The sequence below is a fragment of the Physeter macrocephalus genome, chromosome 4, assembly GCF_002837175.3.
Source record: "Physeter macrocephalus isolate SW-GA chromosome 4, ASM283717v5, whole genome shotgun sequence".
NCBI lineage: Eukaryota > Metazoa > Chordata > Mammalia > Artiodactyla > Physeteridae > Physeter > Physeter macrocephalus.
Window position 1 is genome coordinate 25,445,268 of NC_041217.1, and position 20,447 is coordinate 25,465,714.

Genomic DNA, 20,447 nt, shown 5'->3' on the forward strand with positions numbered 1-20,447 from the left:
ACTGTAGCTTTGTAGTATAGTCTGAAATCAGGGAGACTGATTCCTCCAGCTCCATTTTTTGTTCTCAAGATTGCTTTGGCTATTCGGGATCTTTTGAGTTTCCATACAAATTGTGAAATTTTTTGTTCTAGTTCTGTGAAAAATGCCAGTGGTAGTTTGATAGGGATTGCATTGAATCTGTAGATTGCTTTGGGTAGTAGTCATTTTCACAATGTTGATTCTTCCAATCCAAGAACATGGTATATCTCTCCATCTATTTTAATAATGTCTTGATATTCAAGAGCATCCTTTTACCTTATTCTCCTTTAAGAAAGTGTTGACTATTCTTGGCCCTCTGCATTTCCATATACATTTTAGAATTAGTTTGTCAAGTTGCATACTAAAACAAAACAAGCAAGCAAAGAAAACCCTGTTTTTGATTTGAATTATATGGGATTATAAATTAATTTAAGGAAAACTGACATTTTAACAAAATCGAGTCTTCCAATCCATGAATATGGTGGATTCTTCCATTTATTTGTCTTCTTTAAGGTCACTCAATAACATTTTATAGTTTTCTTCACAGAAATCTTGTAGATTTTATATCACTTATTCTTAAGTACTTGATTTTTTTAATGCTACTATAAATGGTCTCTTTTTAAAAAAATTCATTTTCTAACTGTGGCTGGTACACAGAAATGCAACTGATTTTTATATTACTGTTGTATCCAGCAACAATAAAAACTAGAGTGGAAGTAAATGAAACAGAGAATAGAAAAACAATGGAGAAAATCAATGAAACCAAAAGGTTGTTCTTTGAAGAAATCAACCAAATTGAAAAACCTTTAGCTAGACTGACAGAGAGAGAGAGACAGAAAAACAAAGAGGGAGAGAACTCAAATTACTAAAATCAGGACTGAAAGAAGGGGCATTACCAACCTTACAGAAATAAAAAAGAGTATAAGGGAATACTATGAACTGTATGCCAACAAATTAAACAACCTAGATGAAATGGACAAACTCCTAGAAAGACACTGTTATGGATTCAATTTTGTACCCACCCCAAATTTATATGTAAAAGGCTTAAACCCCAGTACTTCAGAATGTAACCCTATTTGTAAGCAAGGTTGTTGTAGATGTAACTAGTTAAGTTGAGGTCATACATATTGGAGGAAGTGGGCCTCCAACCCCAAACCACTAGTGTCCTTATAAAAAGGAGAAATGTGAACACACACACATCATATGAAGATGAAAGAGAGGTCTGAGTGATGCATCTACAACAAAGGAACACCAAGGATTGCAAGCAAACCACCAGAAGCTACGAGAGAAACATGGAACAGATTCTCCCTCACAGCCCTCAGAAGAAACCAAACCTGCCAATATCTTAATCATGGACTTCTAGCCTCCAGAACTGTGGGAACAATGTTTCCCTTGTTTAAGCAACCCAGTTTGTGGTACTTTATTACGGGAGTCCTAAGAAACTAACGCAGGCACAAACTACCAAAACTGACTTAAGAGTATAAAGAAAATCCTAACAACCTATAAGAAGTAAAGACATTGAATTCTTATTATCTCTTCACTGATTTCTAGTATAATTTTATTATAGTCTAAAACATACTCTAGAACGGGGGTTGGCAAACTATTTCTGTAAAAGGTCAAACTAAATATTTTAGGCTGTGCAGGCCACATCTGGTCTCTGCTGCATATTGTGTTTTTATTATAGCCCTTTAAATATATTGAAATTATTCTTAGCTTACAGCCATATAAAAGTAGGCCATGGGCTGACCCTGCTCTGGAGCTGCACTATCTGGTATGGAAGCCATTATATAGCACATATGGAACACCTTCATCACTGTGGGAAGATTTACTGGACAGCACTGTCCTTGAGTATATGATTCCAACTCTCTGAAATTCTTTTGAGTCTTGCTTTATGGTCTAAAACATAGTCTAAGATTCAATTTTTTATGTAAAGTAACAAAGCTTAAGGGGAAAAGTAGGATAAGGAGTAGGAGGAGAACAATCCTGTGCCAAGGGATGCATAGAATCAAGGGAGTTATCTCTGTCCATCCTTGTGAAATTAAGGCTCTGTATTTTGCTTTAAGAGGAATGAGAAGGAGCTGCACTGACTTGATGTTTTCAAATGTCTGGTCCTGATTAAGGCCCAACTTTGAGTCCTTATAATAATAGGACTTAATAACATTTACTGAGTGATTACTAAGTGCCAACCACTGTTCTGATTTATATTCATTGACTAATTTAATCCTCATAGCAACCATATGAAGGAGACACTATTATCATCTTCCACTACAGATCATCTTCTGCTCCTCTTTCAAAAGAAGCCTCTTTTCTAGCTCTGTTTTCTATCTCCCTGTAGTGGACATCTGTTTTTTGTCAGTCCTGCACTAATTTCCTGCAGGGAATTCTTAATTCCCCTACCCTATGTTCTGCTTACAAAACTCTCTTTCCTATTGGGAGTTTGTTACGTGTTGTTGAGAAGGGTTTGGCCCTATGATTCCCTCTCCAGAGGCCCATGACCCAGGCCTGGGCAACCTTATTACTCCATTACCCCAGGTCACACTGTTTGGCTCAAGAATGACCAAATGACCCAATACTTGACTAATTTTCCCCATCTTTGAATATTCAAACTCTGCTAGCTGTTCCTGGGAAATCATGAACCTTATGGACAATGCATACCTGGGGCTGCCAGCACCTTCCCCCACCCCGATTGTGAGAGCCTACACTGAGGAGCACAGAAGTAATGCAGAGACAGGAAGATGAAGAGAAAAAAATGAGTTCCGATAATACCATTTGAACATCCAGATCCAGCCATACTGTTTACTTGCAGATGTTTGGTTACATGAATCAATAAATTCCTTTCTGTTTTGTTGGTTTAAACCAGGTTGAGTTGGCTTTCTAACTCATGTTCCCCAGAGCTCCAAGCATGTCTTTCTTCCTCATTTCTGAGCCTTTGTTTAGGTTGCTGCCTCTCACCTTCCAAATGCTATTCACTTTTCAAGGTTCAACTTAATAAGGCTTCTATGAGGCATTCCCAAATTACTCAGGCCCACTATCACCTCCCTTTATTCTGATACTCTAGTGGATATTATCTGTAACCACAAATTTTAGCAAGTTTTATATAGTTCTTCATGTTTATTCATCTGAACCTACAATCCAGACAAATAAAACCATTACTAAAACATGCTCCACTCCACCCCACAGTTACATCTTTATTGAACTATTTCCTCTCCTTTATCCACATCTCCTCAGCACCAACCTTTAAAATTCCATATCCCAGCTTCTCCAAAAAGTCCTTGATCTCTGGCCTCCCAGCTAGATATAACTCCCCATTCTCAGAATCCTATAATATTTCATATGACCTCTTTAATAACAATTTTTGTCTCCTGCTGGTCTAAATTATCACCTCTTTAAGGGTTTGCATGTTGTTCATTTATGTGTCACACTATCTTGCACTACTATATATACGTGCATTACACAATATTTGAAATACTGAATATTTTTAAAGAGAACAAATACTTATGAAGCCTCAAGTATAGACAGAGAATTGGGTTAGACACTACTGGCAGTAAAACTACTACCACAAAACATGGTCCTTTCCCAGAAATGCAACTATCTTATGCTCCCAAATAGACCATAAATTCAGTGAGATTACATTTACATTATACATTTCTTGTATGGCCACAAGAGCACCTAACGCCAAGTTAGGCACATAATAAAAATGCACTGATTTGCACTAAGGTGATAATTTTCTAGGCTGACAACATTCATCACATTAACAATGATAGATCTGTAGTGTTAGGATGATGGTAACTCATTCTAATAATGAACTGTGCAGTTTTAAACAAATTCTATTTTAAGTCAAAATAACTCTCAGCAATCTTTACTTTTAAAAATTAAACAGTGACTTTCATACACTAAAAATTACAACTGTATATACAATTTAATTAATCTAAACCTCTTTAACAGGCAAGTATCATTTCCAAAATGTTTTTAATATTAACATAGAAAACACGTGACAAACAAAAACTAACCTCAGGTCCTGAATGTATAGTCAGGAAACTTTCCACAGCAGTCAGTGTACCTAAAAGAGAAGGGAAATGGTAAAAGTAAAATCAAATAAAAATCTATTAACCCAGAATAAGTAATAATAAGCTATTCCTATTCATTTAGAGAACATTTTTATTAGGCCTACAGCTGATATAATGAGGAAAATCTGTGCTATAACAGTATTATTAGGTTATTGTAAACAGATTTAAGGAGCAGCTAAAGCCAGATAAATTATTAGAAAAATAGTAGTTTAGTATAAATTAACTGCTGGTACTCACAAAATCTTTTCTAGTATTCAAACTGACATTGCAAAAAATCTCTTCCAATAAGGCAACAATTTAGCTCACTGATTCTGGAAGGCCATCAGTTCTCAAAACTACATCTATGGGAATTATTCTATTTTCCAATATGAGAGCTTTCAAGAGGACTCATTAGTAGTGACTTACAATAAATATACAGAAACCCTACCAAAATGGGCCTTTGTGATGGCTTATTAAATACTTAAAGTAAGGCTATTTAAATGAAATAAAAATATAATGAGTAAAAACAAAGTAGAAAACCAAGGCCAGAAAAAAAGGGGAGAAATCAATTATATTAACCATGAGGACTAATACATATGTATAGTAGCTAAGTATTTAATTAACCTTTGAGCTTATTGAGAGCAGTAAGACAAAAGAAAAACATAATGGGCTAGCTAGTTCTCAAAATCTGATAAAATATACCAATTTGTTAAGAGACTGTATTCCTAGTTTTAATTCCAAGAGAAAATTAAAGCATGGGGCCTTAGAAAGTTGACACTGAGCAAAGGTAACAAATAACCACACCATCCACAATGTTACAGCAGAAAAGAACTAAAGCCACATAAATATCACTTATCTGACACTGTCAAAAACCAAGAATAGATCATTAAACTCTAACTCACTGGAGAGGATTCTGAGAGTTAAGAGAAAATGGCCTGGATACATGGCTCTTTGATCTAACCCTGTGCACAGAAAGAACATGTATGGCCTAAGGCAGTATGCAATGAAATGTGAGCCACCTGAATCAACAATTAGCTGGGGTATTTGTTAAATGCTGACTCCTAGGTTTCAGTATCTGAAAAAAAGTTTTAAAATAAACCTTAAAGTAATATTTCTCCCTTAAAAATAAAAAAGGACCTATTCAAAATAACAACTATTAAATATTTAAGAATAACCTCAATAAGAAACATGTAGGACCACCATGAAAAATACTCTAAACTTTTTCAGTAAATGGAGATTTTTTAGTAAGTTTTTTAATAAATGGAAATATACCAGATCCATGGGTTGAAGACTAAATAAATATTTTAAAGATGTTCAATTCATGCCCTTCTCTTTATTGGGAATGGTTCCAGCATTTCATCATTAAGTATGATGTTGGCTACTGCTTTCTGACATTCACCGTGTTGAGAAAGTATTCTATTCCTCAATTTCTAAAAATCTAAAATCAATAAATGGCAGGCATGCGTGTTACCTTTGTTGAGCTTTGGTTGCAGAGTTACCTTTCTAACATAAACTAGAACACTTTCCATATTTTTAAGCTCTAGAATGGTTTATATAGAACTGGACTTATCTGCTTCAGGTCATTTTATAAAGGAACACTTTTTATATATGTATAACATTCCACTGTTTTACTATAATAGTGATTTTTTTCCATTCTTATTGTCTCCATTTTATAAATGAGCTAAAAAAGATGTCAAAAACCTTGTTCAATACTTTGTGGCTTTGTTCGTTAAAAAAAAATTAAAACTTTCCAACTACAGTATGTGTATAAATTATACTTTTAAGATGTATTAATTCCTAAACAAAGCAAGTTTGAATTTATAATGCCTGCCAAAAAATTTTTCCAGAAATTTTATAGCTATAACCACAACTAAATTCTAATGGAGAATTCCTTCCTTTAGAACACTTATAGTACTATCCATACCTCAAAAAACAATGGTGTCAATATCATTTCCTAACAAATACAGCTATATTAAAAACAAAGTATGTGTTTTAATACTACCCATTAATAGTTCTGTTTCTTTTCTCAAGAAGATTTTAGTTCACCACAATTACAAACATGAAACACCTCTATTTTAAATTCCATTATTGCTTCTTGATCAATAATTACCATTCATTTTATTTCTGGTATATATTACTCCCAGATCTGCTGGAATGGAGTCAAAGCCACTGCTTCCAACGATATAAGCCCCTTTTTCTGCAGCTTTCTCATGATACTTCCAATACATTAGTTCCAGAAACTAAAGATTCAAGATAAAAGATCTGAATCAGAGCTATGGAGAAACATCTAGACCAAAATTAAATGATTTACCTTTAAAAACAAAGCAATTAAACTGTGAAAATGTTAACCAAGATGGCTCTGCAGCAAAATATTAACTGTCAAATAGTTGGCACTTACTCAGCAAACATACCTACTATGTTCCAGGTAGTGTGAGAGGTATGCAGATCTGACTTAATTCATTTTTAAAAATGACTTTTAAATGCAAAAGTAATACCTATTATGAAAAATTAATATAGAAAAATACAAAGAAAACAAAAAAAAGTTACCCCGAATCACATCTTCCAGATGAACATCATTACAGACATATATCTGTGCACATATGTAAGTAGAAAGAGTGGTAGGAAAGGAGGGAACGCAAGAAGGGAATAATGTCTGTTCAAATTCTTTGCCTGTTTTTTTTTTTAAAAGTTTTAGATTTACAGAAAAAAATTGAGTACTAGAGAGTTCCTAGGTACTCCACACTCAGTTAGCCTTATCATTACATCTTTTACATTAACATTTATTATAATTAATGAACCAATATTGATACATTATTACTAACTAAAGTCCCTATTTTGTTCAGGTTTCCTCAGTTTTTATCTAATGTCCTTCTGTCCAGGATCCCATTCAGTATACCATACTACATTTAGTTGTCATGTCTCCTTAGGCTCCGCTGGCTGTGATGGTTTCTCAGACTTTCCTGGGTTTTGATGACCTTTACAGTACTGGTCAGGTACTTCGAAGAATGCCCCTCTATTGGAAATTATAGCATGATTTTCTCATGACTACACTAGAGTTACAGGTTTTGGGGAGGAAGACGGGGTAAAGTGCCATATCCTGATGTCATATCAAGAGTACATACTATCTCACAGACATAGAAAATAAACTTATGGTTACCAAAGTGGGAGGGAGGGAGAGATGGATAAATTAGGAGTATGTGATTAAAAGATACACACCACTATGTATAAAACAGATAAACAACAAGGATTTACTGTATAGCACAGGGAACTATATTCAGTATCTTGTAATACCCTATAATGGAAAAATATCTGAAAAAATATATATATATAGCTGAAACACTTTGCTGTACATCTGAAACTAACACAATATTGTAAATCATTGAAAAAAAAAAGAGTACATACTATCAACATAATTTATCACTGGTGATGTTGACCCTGAACACCTGGCTGAGGTGGCGTTTGTCTGGTGTCTTCACTGTAAAGTTCTTCTCCCCCCACCCCCTTCCATACTGTACTCACTGGAAGGCAGTGACTGTGCAGCCCACACATAAAGAGGGAGGAGTGAAGCTCTCCCTCCTCAAGGGCACAGTAGTTATGTGAATTATGTGGAATTCTGCATAGGTGATTTGCCTCTTTTCTTCCCTTTGCCCATTTTAAATTGGGTTATTTAAATTTGTATTTTTGACATATATATTCTGGATCATTACTAGGTTTTGATGCCACATTCATGGTATTTTATAAGATAACTTAGAAGTTTTCCACCATTTTCTTTGCTTTAGAATATTTTAAATAAGATAGGAATCAGTTTCTTTTACATTCATATTTCCTGCCTCTTCTTTCATCAGTCTTGGTAATTTATACTTTCTTAACACTTTCCAATATACATCACCAACTGATAAGTTCTAAGTATGTATACACCGGCACACTGATGATGGTACTCAGCAGAGCCTATAGGGACATATGAGGTTACAGTTATAAAGGAGCTAGTGTAGCTCAGTGCTTATTAACACTCCACTTCCTGCAGTGTTAATTCAGGCAAACCTCAATGCAAGTCCTAGTTTTTCTACTTAATGGTTGCATGACTCTGAGCAAGTTTTATTTTAATTAATTCTGTTTACAGCATGCAGTAGCAATATAAATCAACACATCCTATACACAAAGGCCATGGAAGAAATCAGGATGTAGGGAAGAAAAATTCAAGAAAACTGAAGCTAAGACCTTACCATCATGCTCTCCTTCAAGCTTTCAATGAAATACCATCTCTAAATGCTACAGAGTCATCACCTTCTAAAATCTGTCTGCAAAATTACACTAAATATTTTTCACTTTAACAGAAAGTTGTATTGTTAATTTTGTTCCTTCTTTTCCATTTTACATACCTGAGGTTCTCCACAGATGTCAATACAGCTAGTTCCATTTTCAACACATGCTTTTACTACAGGTTCTCCATAAAATCGGTACTGGGAGAATAAAGAAAACCAACAGTTTACTCTTACTCAGCAAGCTTAAATGAAGGAATACCATTGAGTTTTGGAAGTACAGTCTTCACTATTAAGAAATCAAATATTATTAATAAAGTAGCCTAATGAGAAAATGAGAAAATAATGTAACTGCAATTGACTGACTCTCACAGTGTAAATAAAAGCATGACGGAATTACCTCTAACTGAAGACAAAGTTGGAAGTTTTATAAAAGAAGTGACTCATTTGAATTGAATTCTGAGGAACAGTAAGGTTTTGCCAGGAAAAAGAAAATCCAAATAAATGAAAAATTATATGTAAAAGTGTAAAAAAGGGTGATGCTCAGGATACCTGAAGCACAGAGTAGTGGAGAGGGAAGTGGTAAGAGATGAGTCTGGAAAGAAACACTTGGGCCAGATCAGGAATGACCCTGAGTGCCATGTTATCAAGATTGAACTTTATCTTTTCTGCACTGCTGAGCCCTCCTAGAGTATTTTAAACAGGACAGTGGTGGAATGTTTATAACACAGACATATCACTCTGCTTGTGGTATTGAAAAACAAAACTCATGGCAGGTAAGAAATGAAGGACAAAACTAAGGAAGCGGAAGGATATACTAAGAGTGAGATATACTTAAAAGACAGAAATGACTGGACTTCCTAATTAGCTGGACATGGGGACCAACAACTAATGGCAGTATGAGCAAAATAAAGAAAGGACAAAGAGGTTTGGAGGGGATATGTTTAATATTGTACAAAGTAGCTATTCTGAGCCTGTATGATTTTGGATCTCCCAAACTATTTGCTGCTCAAACTCAAGGAATTAAAATTAAAACATTTTTATATAATAGTTAATACATCAGAGTCAGTCCCATTTCAAAGGAAGCATGACAAATTTTCCCTTTGTGAGGGAAGAGTAAGCGGAAGCATAAACTCCTCTGCTCCTCTCATTCCTCACAGCAAAAGATGGAGAAAGGAGATGGTCTGCTTCTTCTAGCCTTCAAGAAACAGGTAAAGGGACACTTAAAAGAAAAGACAGGGCACTACAGGGATTGACCTTTTCAAGTGGGTCACTTAGGCTCCTCTCTACCTGACTCCACAGCCTCATCTCCACATCCTCCTCCCCCCTTCTTAAAAACAGCAAATGACACTGGAATTACAGGACTAGAAAAGTGTGTTTAAGTTCTAGTTCATCCTCTGCTATTCACCAATCATGCAAAATTACTGAAGCACTTAACTTCTGAGGCAACGTAGTAAAACGGAACAAACAACGGCTTTCAAGGCAGCAGGACCCAAGTTCACATTCTAAATCCATCATCTACTAAATTGTATGAATTTATTCACAAATGACATACATGGACTACTATACTAATAAAATATACACTTTAAACATATATACACTTTAAACATACATAAAATGGACATAAAGTTGAAATTAAAGTAAGTACAAGTCAAAGCTCTATTTTCTTTCTGAACCCAATGGATCATCTTGGGTAATCTTTACATATATCCATTTGAAACTCACTTAGCAATTCCCTTGGCCTCCTGGTTATCTTACCCCCGAATACCTCAAGTTGCCCCGTAGTTCACCTGGGTCAGAATCAGCTGGGTCGCTCATTAAACATGCTGGTTACTCAGTCCCACCCCAACTCCCTCCAGTAATAAGTTTTCTGGGGTAGACTGCAGTAACCTGCATTTTAAATGAGCCTCACTGGTGACTCTTACATACGTTAGAGGTGGAGAATCACCTCCCTAGACATTCTCCCTGGAAAATCTCACCAACTTTCTGGATTTCAACTACAACATGTATGCTCATGACATCCAACTCCTATCTCCAGAGCTGCTCACTGATGAGGCTGCCTCATCTGTGGCTTCTGTTATAAACTTCAGGACCCGCAAGAGCACAGGACATGGGGCAAAACGAATTTCACTTTGGCTTCTTTTTCTCTCCTCTATTTCGTCTTCACCCTGACTTCCTCACTTGCTTAAAAAAATAATTCCACTATATAGTACACATTTCCTGTCTTAATTCAAAAATATCTAGGAGACACCTCAGTTTCAACACATCCAAAATCAGATTCATCATCTTTCTCTCAACAGCAGTTTTTCCCCCTCCACTTCCTAGCACAGGAGACAATAAAGAATAATGCTTAAAAGTATTCATTCAGTCATTTTCTATATATTTCGACATAATACTTGTTTACATACGCCTGACTAGTTTTTTACAGCTATCATTTAGCTCTCACTAAAGAGACCTTCACAAAATAGAGAAATGGGTAAAAAAAAATACCTTCAAAGAAACAAATTATGACACCAAAACTGGTAAACTGGAGTCTACCCCTGAGAGTATAAACCATATTACAAAGTGAAAACGACCTTCCAAGTAGAGATTAGGGAGGAGCATGTTTTGGGGTAAAAACCTAGAGATGCCTATAAACCATCCAACTGGAAACATCCAGAAAGAAGGTAATTCGATCCACCAGTCTGGAGTTTAAGGGGTAGTTCCTCAGTGGAAATAAATTAATATAGGCGTCATCAGGAAACAGATGGTATTGAAAGCCATGGCTTTCAATTCTTTCTGACTACAACCCACCCTAAGAAATTCATTTCACACAGTAGCTCCACACACAAATATATATGACACAAAAGCTTCATGAACCAGTATTTACCTGTATTATGTGTAATTCACCCTATTTTCTATTTCAGTCCATCTGATTTTTTTTTCAATGCCTAGTCTTAACCTACTGAACTGATTTCACAAAGTTTAAAAAATACTGGCCCAGTTAGTTTCTGTTTGGGATGGTGAAAACGTTCTGGAAATAAAGAGGTGACAGTTACATAAGATTGTGAATATACTTAATGTCATTGAAGTGTATACTTAAAAGTGGTTAAAATGCTAAATTATATGTTATGTATATTTTACCACAATAATAATAATATTAAAAAATGGTCCAGGGAATATAAACAGAAAAGAGTTTCTAAGGCTTAAGCTCTGAGACCTCTGGCATTCACAGGAGGATAAAAAGATCCAACAGAGGACACCGAGACAAAGCTGGTAGAGAAAAAGAAAACTAGGAGAGGGCAAGAATTCAGATACCAAGTGAAGAAAGGAAAAAGTGATCAATTGTCACAAATGCTGAGAAGTCTGATTAAGATGAGCACTGAGAACTGACGACTGGATTTGACAGGAGGGCGATGCTGACAGAGTAGTTTCATTTAAGGAGTATGGATAAAAGCCTGACAAGACTAGATAGAGGAGGAGGTGAGGGAGTGGAGACAATAAGTAAGGCAAACTCTTTCAAGGAGTTTTGCTAAAAAGGGGCACAGAAAAATGGGAGTAGTTAGAGGAGCATGCAGAATTCAGAGAAGTTTTTCTGTAAATGGGAGATATAATCCCATGTTTGTATGTTGAGAGAAATAATCCAATCAAGAGGCAAAATTTTATGAGAATAAGAATATGTGTAACTGTAAACCTGTACATATAAAGTCTTTGAATACTGTATCCATGAGAAGCAGGGGTAGTTTTTCCCTGTAAAAGAAGATAAGGCAGAGTCAGGATACAATGCAGATAGGAAGATCTGGTGGTATAAATTCTCTTCTGACAGCTTGCATGTTCATAGTTTAAAAAAAAAAAAGGAAAGAAAGAAAGGAAGGGAGGGAGGGAGAAAGGAAAGAAGGAAGGAAGAAAATCACGAGGCAAGAGTGAGGAAAAAGGAAGAAAGGGGTGGGATGCTAAAAGTATGAGAAAAAAAGAAGTTATAAAACTGCTGCTTCAGTGAGTAGGAGAGAAAATAGCCTAGGAAAATAGATTAGAATTGCTGGAGGTACTGAGGCTGCGCGTGAGGTTTGTAACCACATATTTAAAGTGGGACTAGTCAGCATCGGGATGTATTTTTGTCCAGCCAGACTGGGTTACACATGTTCAGGTACAGTAAGCAGTGAGCTGGAATAACCAGGGCTGGGGTTTCTTCGGAGGGAGGGACAAGCTGGCTGAGGATGTATATAAGACAGTGATTTAAGCAACAAAGCACAGACCACATTCTAAACTAGTTAATGAAATAAATTGAAATAAACAATAGAAATACATTTCATTTGATGACAATCAAAAACCTTTCTGGTTTCATTTCATGAAATTAACAACAATTTTCTAGATGCTTAGTTTCCAAATGTTTTGACAATTGAGAAAGCTTCCTCAGATCCATAAATGTCACCAACATTCACCCTGTTACACAGACCACAAGTGTCTCTTTCACATCCAGTCCAATAGCAGCAGCTAGAGGTTCTCCTTTCAAAATATTCGCTTTCAACCACTTCTCACCACCTCTAACACTCCTACCCTGTGATTGGCTTGCTTGGCCCATTCCACTGTTGGTTCCCTACCATCTATTTTTCCTCTCAGAAGCCAGAGAACTTCAAATACGTAAATCAAATCATGCCCTTGCTTTTAACCATTCAATGGCTCTTTCATATTTAGAAGGAAACCCAAACCCTGATCTTGACCTTGCAGACCTAACCACCTAGTTCCTAGGTACTTCTCCAATCTAACTCCCCACCTCTCTGCCCTGCTCACGCCCAACCACGCTGGCCTCTCTCACATCCCTCAGTCAGGCCAAGCACATGCTCATCTCAGGACCTTTGTATTTGCTCTTTCCTGGAACACCCTCTCCTCAAATACTCACAGGATTTACTCCCTCACTGCATTCAGGTCCCTATGCAAATTTCAGTTCCTCACAGAGACCTTCCCTGACCATCCATCTAATAGAGACTGGTGTGCCTATCTTTTTATCTCCCTTCCCTGTTTTATTTTTCTTCAAAGCACCTGTCACTTACTATTATAACATTATTTTTCTGTCTCCCCACTGGACTGTAAGCTCCATGAGGGGTTTTCTGTTTTATTCACCATTATGTCCGTAGACTAGTTCAGTGTACATATAATAAACACTCAATAAACATTTATTGAATGAACGAATCCTTTTTAAATATCTTTCTTTGTACATGCACTAACATATGTACTGGTACAGTAAGACAGAATGTAATTTAAAAACAAATAAAAAGTAAATTATGGGTACATACTCAAACTTTTTTAGTTAAGGGGCATGCAGCACAAAAAAAAAGTTTGGCAATTATAGCTGTAACCACTAAATAAACCAGCACACATTCCTGGAGTCTAGTGTCACTCTCTCTCTCAGGAGACTTTGGTCATATCCATTTGCTTCTCATGAGAAGTAAAAACACTCCATACGGGGTTAGGCCCTGAATCAATTCTTCTGTCCCCTGCCCTTATGTTTCTCTGGAATATAAAATACCAGATTCTGCTAGAAATGAATAGATTGATTGTTCTGATTCAAAGAAGGGCAGATTACTTACTGGTCCTACACAGTTGAGGACAACTGTTGCCTGTTTAGCCATTTCATCAAGTGAGGCTGGATTAGTGATATCACAAATTATTATTCCAACTTCAGATGACAGTGTCGGCCTTCCTAAAATAAGAAATAAATTGTTTTAAGCAAATCCCAATACAGTATTAGATCGCCCAGACCTTCTTTTCATAATAACCAGTGACGGAAAATTTACTAAACATACTAAAATCTAATTCTCCCTCTCAAACAAAAGATAAAACTGTTTTTAACCAGGTAATTTAAAAAACGGAAAAAACTATGAGGAAAATGGAGTTAAAACTAGGAGTTAGTAAAACACATTACTAACCTTTAAAAGAAAATCTAAGGTAAGGAATGTGTAAATGACAACTCTATGCAAAATGCCAATTTTACAAGTTTTCAGATACTGAGAAGACGATTTTCCTGACCTCCTCTCCAGGAAGAATTATACTATTATACTACGAAAGTAGTTTCTCATCAGTGATTAAACAACTACATACGATAAAATTATGAGGAGGGGAGTTAACATCAACATAATGAAACAAAAGGACTGAGGTAAATAAACAGTCTAGGGAAGAACACTCAGGTTCATAATAAGGAAATAACTGGAATCAACTGAATCAATAGAGTACTGCAGGTTTCATGGCTCAAGGTGTATTCCTGCAATAACCTGATATGGGCACTACAAATGGTAGACAACTAGGCTATACCTTTACAGTCTCGTTGAACAGAAAAGAAGAAAGGGAAGCATATATTTTAGTCGTGAAAATATTTCTCTTGGAAAAGTAAAGAAAGACCAAAAAGCTCTTTGGTCAAGATTCTGAATTTGGGAGTGGCAGCAAAAGAGCTGTGGGAGAGTCCAGCCTACATGGTATCTTCTGTACCAACCACAAACAAAACAGGTTCCAAAAACAGGGCTCTGTGTGGAAGTATAAGGAAGTGAGATGCAGGTGAAGGTGAAGAACGAAGTATGCCCGAAACTCTAATAGGTGCCATCTGTCTGTATGACCGGGCAGTAGGGTGGAAAACTGACAGCCAAAGTTAAAGGCGACTGACTCCTGAGATGTTCCCACCACGGGGAACATGGGTAGGGTCTGTGTGTGTGTGTGTGTGTGTGTGTGTGTGTGTGTGTGTCTCCGCCACATCTGTATCCCCAGCATTTAGACTAGCACCTGACATTAAAAAGACCACTCAATAAAAACAGGTTGAATGAATGCCGAAAGAGTAAGTAAAAGGCCGAAACAAAAACACCAAAAAAATTTTTTGGATGAAGAGTGCGACTGCTGGAGAATGCTTACAAGTAAAAATTAAATTAAAAAGTAAAGCCACAGCAATGTTCTCCGTAAAACTCCTAAGCTTCCTCTCCCATCTCCAAAACACAAGGCAAAGAGAGAGCACAAACCATCCTGAAGAAACCAGTGCTCTACTTTTGTACCCGATCAAACATCAAGAGACTCCCAGGCCCACCAGGTTACTCCCACTCTAGAAGGGGACGGAGCAGAGAAAGGAAAAACTAAAGTTCCTATTTCGCCAGTGGGGATTCCCTAACTATGGAAGAAATTCAAGGGGGGACGTCTCTCTCTCTTTTTTGTTTAGGGGACGTAACGAAGCTCTGACGCTATCAGGAGCCCCGTGCTCCTCCTCCTGGCAGCTAACAGAGTTGGGGAGCTCGAGAGGCACCCAGGGAGAGAACCTCTCATTTCAGGCGACTGAAACCCCTCAGCCGGGAGAAGGGGGCTTGGGGATGAGAGCCGCGGCGGTGGGGCCGAGACCGGGGTCCCGGGGCCCTGTCCCAGTCGCCCCCTTTACCCAGCTTCATGGCAGCCCTCTCCAGGACTCGCTGCAGCTTCTCCCGAGAACGGCCCGCCACAGCCCAGGGCAGGCGGGAGCTCCGCTCCGGGGACACCTGCTCCCGGGCCACCTCCTCGGTCACGAACTGGCCGGTAAAGCCAGAGGCGCCGAACACCACCAGGTGGAAAGGCCTCTGCTGGGTCGCCATTACGAGCCCACAGCGATGCAAGGACCAGGACGGGCTGGGCCCACGGCGCCTGCGCCTCAAGCAGCGACCCCAAGATCCAGCGCACCAACCGCCTCCTCCGCGGCCGCTGCGGTGTCCGCTGCCTGCGCGCCGCGTTCCCGAAGGCCCGCGCGCGCCACTGCGCCAAGGCCCCGCCCACACCGCCTTTTGCCGGCGGCGCCACTACGCCTCCTCCACGTCTGGGGTGTACGCCGCGCTGCTGCTGGCGGCCCTGGCTCTTGAGGCCTGAGTGCTTGCGGGACTGGCGGCAGCAGGCGGCGGCCCATCCTCCGCCCCGTTGTTGGTCCTACATAGCTCTGACTGCCCCAGGCGTCGCATCTTTTCGCTCTCCCGAAGGTTGTAGGGAGCTACATCTGTATCCCCAGATACATCTGTATCCCCAAAGAGAGAGCTCACGAAAACCTTCTGATGGTTGAGAGCACTTCCCGCGCAGAAACCCCTTTTTTAATTTTCGAAGCACGTTGTCCAAGGGGGTGTCTGCGGAGCCACGTGGAGGTGGAGGGTGGACACGGAGTCTGGGGTCCGCCCTCTGTCGTAGGCCCCGCCTCCACCGCCTCGGTACCCGTCACCTCCGGGACCCCCTTGGTGATGCGGCATACAGTTAATGGTGAACCTCCGCCGGAAAGAAACTCCCAGAGTTGTCGTGCCTTTTGAGCTGTGAGGTAAAGGTGAATGGTGGTTCAGGACGTCCTCGAAATGCAGAAGAAATCAAAAGTTTCTTGAGCAATCGTTATTTATATAGTCAAAAACGTTTTAATATAAATAAATGAATAAGTGAATACATAAATAAATGGGGGAGAAGAGACACATCTCCCAGAGGCATTCCAAATAATTTGTCATTACGACCTTCTCCAGGAGAAGAGTTTAACGCCCTCCCCTTTGAATATAGGCTTTGCTTAGTGACATACTTTAAAGAGAAGAATGTGGAAAGGGGGAGGAGGGGTGGGAAGGAGAAACCAGGTAAAAATTACCCTGGCCAAAATGATCAAGGTTAACATCATCAATACATCATGTTGATAGCACACATCCTTAATATGATGTGATAAGGATGATAGATACTTCACCTCTGTCGGGTTCCTCCTCCAAACCCATAACCTCATTCTAACCATATTGAATATTCTAGAAAATACCTGCCCAATACTCCCCAAAATGTCAAAGTCGTGAAAAAACAAGGGTGGTAGGAGAAACTGTCAGTAACTAAAGGAGCCTAAATGGACATGATGACTAAATGTAATGTGATATCCTGGATGGGACCCTGGAACAGAAAAAGGACATCAAAGAAATGCTAGTGAAATCCAAATAAAGTGTGTTTAGCTAATCACATTGCACCAATATTGGTTTCTTAGTTGTGACAAAGGTACCAAAGTAGAGTTAAATGTTAACAGTAGGGAAGACTGGTGAGGGGTATAGAGAATGCTCTGTACTATCTTTAACTTTTCTGTAAATCTAAAACGATTGTAAAATTTAACATGTAATTTTTTTAAATAATAGTGATTTTAAGACAGTTTATTTTATTTATTTATTTATGGCTGCGTTGGGTTTTCGTTGCTGCACGTGTGTTTTCTCTAGTTGCAGTGAGCGGGGGGTTACTCTTCGTTGCGGTGCGCGGGCTTCTCATTGCAGTGGCTTCTCTTTGTTGCATGGGCTCTAGGTGCAGGGGCTTCAGTAGTTGTGGCTCGCTGGCTCTAGAGAGCAGGCTTAGTAGTTGGGGCGCACGGGCTTAGTTGCTCCACGGCATGTGGGATCTTCCCAAACCAGGGCTCGAACCTGTGGCCCCTGCATTGGCAGGCAGATTCTTAACCACTGCGCCATCAGGGAAGCCCCAACATATAATTTAAAAAGAATTTTGTGCATTTGTATCAGATGCGTGTAAATATGTCATCTCATTTAATGCTATTCATCAAGCATTTCCAGAGAGCTTATGTTTGTCAGACTCTGAAATAGATCCTAGGAATATAGTGATAAATAGTTTAATTGCAGTACACATGGCAAATGAAGGAAGGAACTATCTCTAGGGCAGAAGAAACAAGAGAAGCGTGTGTTAGGTTACATGCTGTTGATGATGCCCAGCTATGCCAGGGACTCCTGCGTGTTCAGTCATGGGTACAGTTCACTGAAGAGGGAGTCTTCCAAGGGAACTTGACTTTGATTTCAATTAGTAGAGCTTAGATACAGAAGGATTGAGAGAGGGACAGTTGTTTGTTTATTCATCCAATAAACATTCAGTGTGTGTGTCATATGTACCAGATCCAGAAGCCAGGGCCAGATTTTGAAATAAAGTTATATTAATAACCCTCATTAAAATATGAATAGATGGATGCTTTTTAAATCATGAAATATATTAATCATACAAAAATGGTAAAGCCAATAACAAATATGTACCCACCACACAACTTAAGAAAAATATTCCATGGAGTGAGGCTTCTGGGTACCGATCCCTGAACACATTTCCTTCCCTACCCACTAGGTGGCGACTTGCCTCAATTTGGTTTTATCATTCTTGTACATGTCTCCTTGAGCACATGTGCAAGGGAATATTTTAATACATATCTAGGAATCAAAATAGTCCTAGAATATGCACATTTGAGATGTAATCAAACTGCTCTCCAAAGCAAATGTACTGATTTACACTTTCAGCAGGATATGAGAATTCTCTGTTGTTTAATCTATGCCAAAACTGGGAATTGTCAGACTTTGAATTTTTGTCCCTCTTGTGGTTATAAAATGGTACATGTTCAAGAATTTATTGAACACCTGTTACATGCTAGACACTAGGAATAAAATACAGAGGATACTGCAGTAAACAAACCAAAGGCTCTGCCTTCATGAAATTTACATTCTAGTGCAGTAGACTATCAATAAAAAATAATCTTACACATATGCACGTTTGCAAAAACATTTGTCCAAGCATGCTTATTGCAGCATTGTTTGTAATAAGAAGAAACTGAAACAACTGCAGTATCCTTCATTAGAGGATGTGTTAAATAAAGCACCATATTCTATCCACTTAATAGAAACTATGCATGTAAAATGAATGAGGTAGGTCCATGTATAGTGGCATGGAAAATTGTTCAAGATATATTGTAAGTGAAAAGAATAAGTTTCCTAACAATCTGAGAGCATAAATCCTTTGTTAAAGATGAAAATGGGGCTTCCCTGGTGGCACAGTCATTAAGAATCCGCCTACCAATGCAGGGGACACGGGTTCGAGCCCTGGTCCCGGAAGATCCCACATGCCACGGAGCAACTAAGCCCGAGCGCCACGACTACTGAGCCTGTGCTCTAGAGCCCACGAGCCACGACTACTGAAGCCCACAGGTTGGCTTAGAGCCTGGGCTCTGCAACAAGAGAAGCCATGGCAATGAGAAGCCTGCACACTGCAACGAAGACCTAACACAGCCAAAAAATAAATTTTTTTTTAAAAGATGAAAATGACACGTGTATATTGTTGACTGAAAAAAAAGTGCACAACTTGAGAGTTGTGAGTTAAATTTTATTTGGGGCCTAATAAGGACTATAGTCCGGGACACCGCCTCTCTGATGGCTCTGAGGAACTGATCCAAAGAGGACGGAGGGAGGTCAGTATATATGTGATTTTAGTGAAGGGGAGATCAAATCAAGCACACATTTTGGCAGAAGGTTGCTGCTTGTCACCAGAAGGTTGCTGTTAGTCACGAGGAACAGATGTCTCTGTTAATGGTTTTAGTGCTTTTCTAGGTATGAGAAGATGCAAGAAATTGGGCTCATAAAATCTTCTTCTAAAAATATCTGACTATCTGAAGGCCTGTTCTGCCAGGTTTTCCCAGAGCACAGAGTGTCTCATTCCTGATCTCTGCCCTGAAATTCTTTCAGAGTGTGTTGAAGATCAGTGACTACTGAGGCTAGTGACTTCATTCTTGTAGAACCAGATGGTGAGTGACAATTTTTAGTTGGCAGTATGCATACAAAATGTTGGAAGAATATATGACAAATCTTAATTTTAAAAAAGAGCTGTAACAAAACCTAAAAGAATGATGTGAACTGTTGGTGGGGTGTGCACATAGAAGATACATTGAATACACTGCTCTGTTCACATGCTTTATTATTGCTCTTTCAACACTGTGTCCAAACCGGTTCCCTTCTTTCACCGGCCGTTTTAGAGGCTCCTCTGTGGCTGAATGTAGCAAACTGCTGTCTAGTTTCCTTTCTGCTGGATGCAGAGGTGCTTTGGGCACTGCAGGTGGTAGCGCAGTGCTGGGCTCACTTCCTAGTGCGGCCCCTGCTTCCTCTCAAATCCCTGTTGTCCGTGTGTTCTGCATCACTCCCTGCGTTTATCTGTTCCCTGATACAAGTAATAATGAGATACTGTGCTTCCCACCATCCCTTAATTTTAGAATGAAAAAATGGGCCTAGAATCTGGCACTTTACTCTCTTTCACTTGATGAATTGAGAATTTGACTATGCAGAGCTGTCAGATAACTGGTAGGTGGCTTGAGGTCACTAGGTCTCATCTTTAGGACGTTCACTCC

General features: G+C 38.8%; 1 protein-coding gene across 2 annotated transcripts in view; it reads right to left on the reverse strand.

Annotated features, from left to right (window-relative positions):
* SCCPDH (saccharopine dehydrogenase (putative)) overlaps nt 1–16,025 on the reverse strand; it is a 43,520-nt gene extending 27,495 nt beyond the window's left edge. The window contains exons 1-5 of one of the 2 annotated variants that reach the window (XM_007123261.4): nt 15,711–16,025; nt 13,891–14,003; nt 8,444–8,524; nt 6,175–6,304; nt 4,029–4,078 (exon numbers count right to left, since the gene is read on the reverse strand). In XM_007123261.4, the coding sequence (XP_007123323.1) occupies nt 4,029–4,078; nt 6,175–6,304; nt 8,444–8,524; nt 13,891–14,003; nt 15,711–15,900 (564 nt within the window). In that variant the 5' untranslated portion in view covers nt 15,901–16,025. The remainder of the gene's footprint in view (nt 1–4,028; nt 4,079–6,174; nt 6,305–8,443; nt 8,525–13,890; nt 14,004–15,710) is intronic. The other variant, XM_007123262.4, reaches the window with a different exon arrangement.
* Between the last annotated feature and the right edge of the window lie 4,422 nt (nt 16,026–20,447).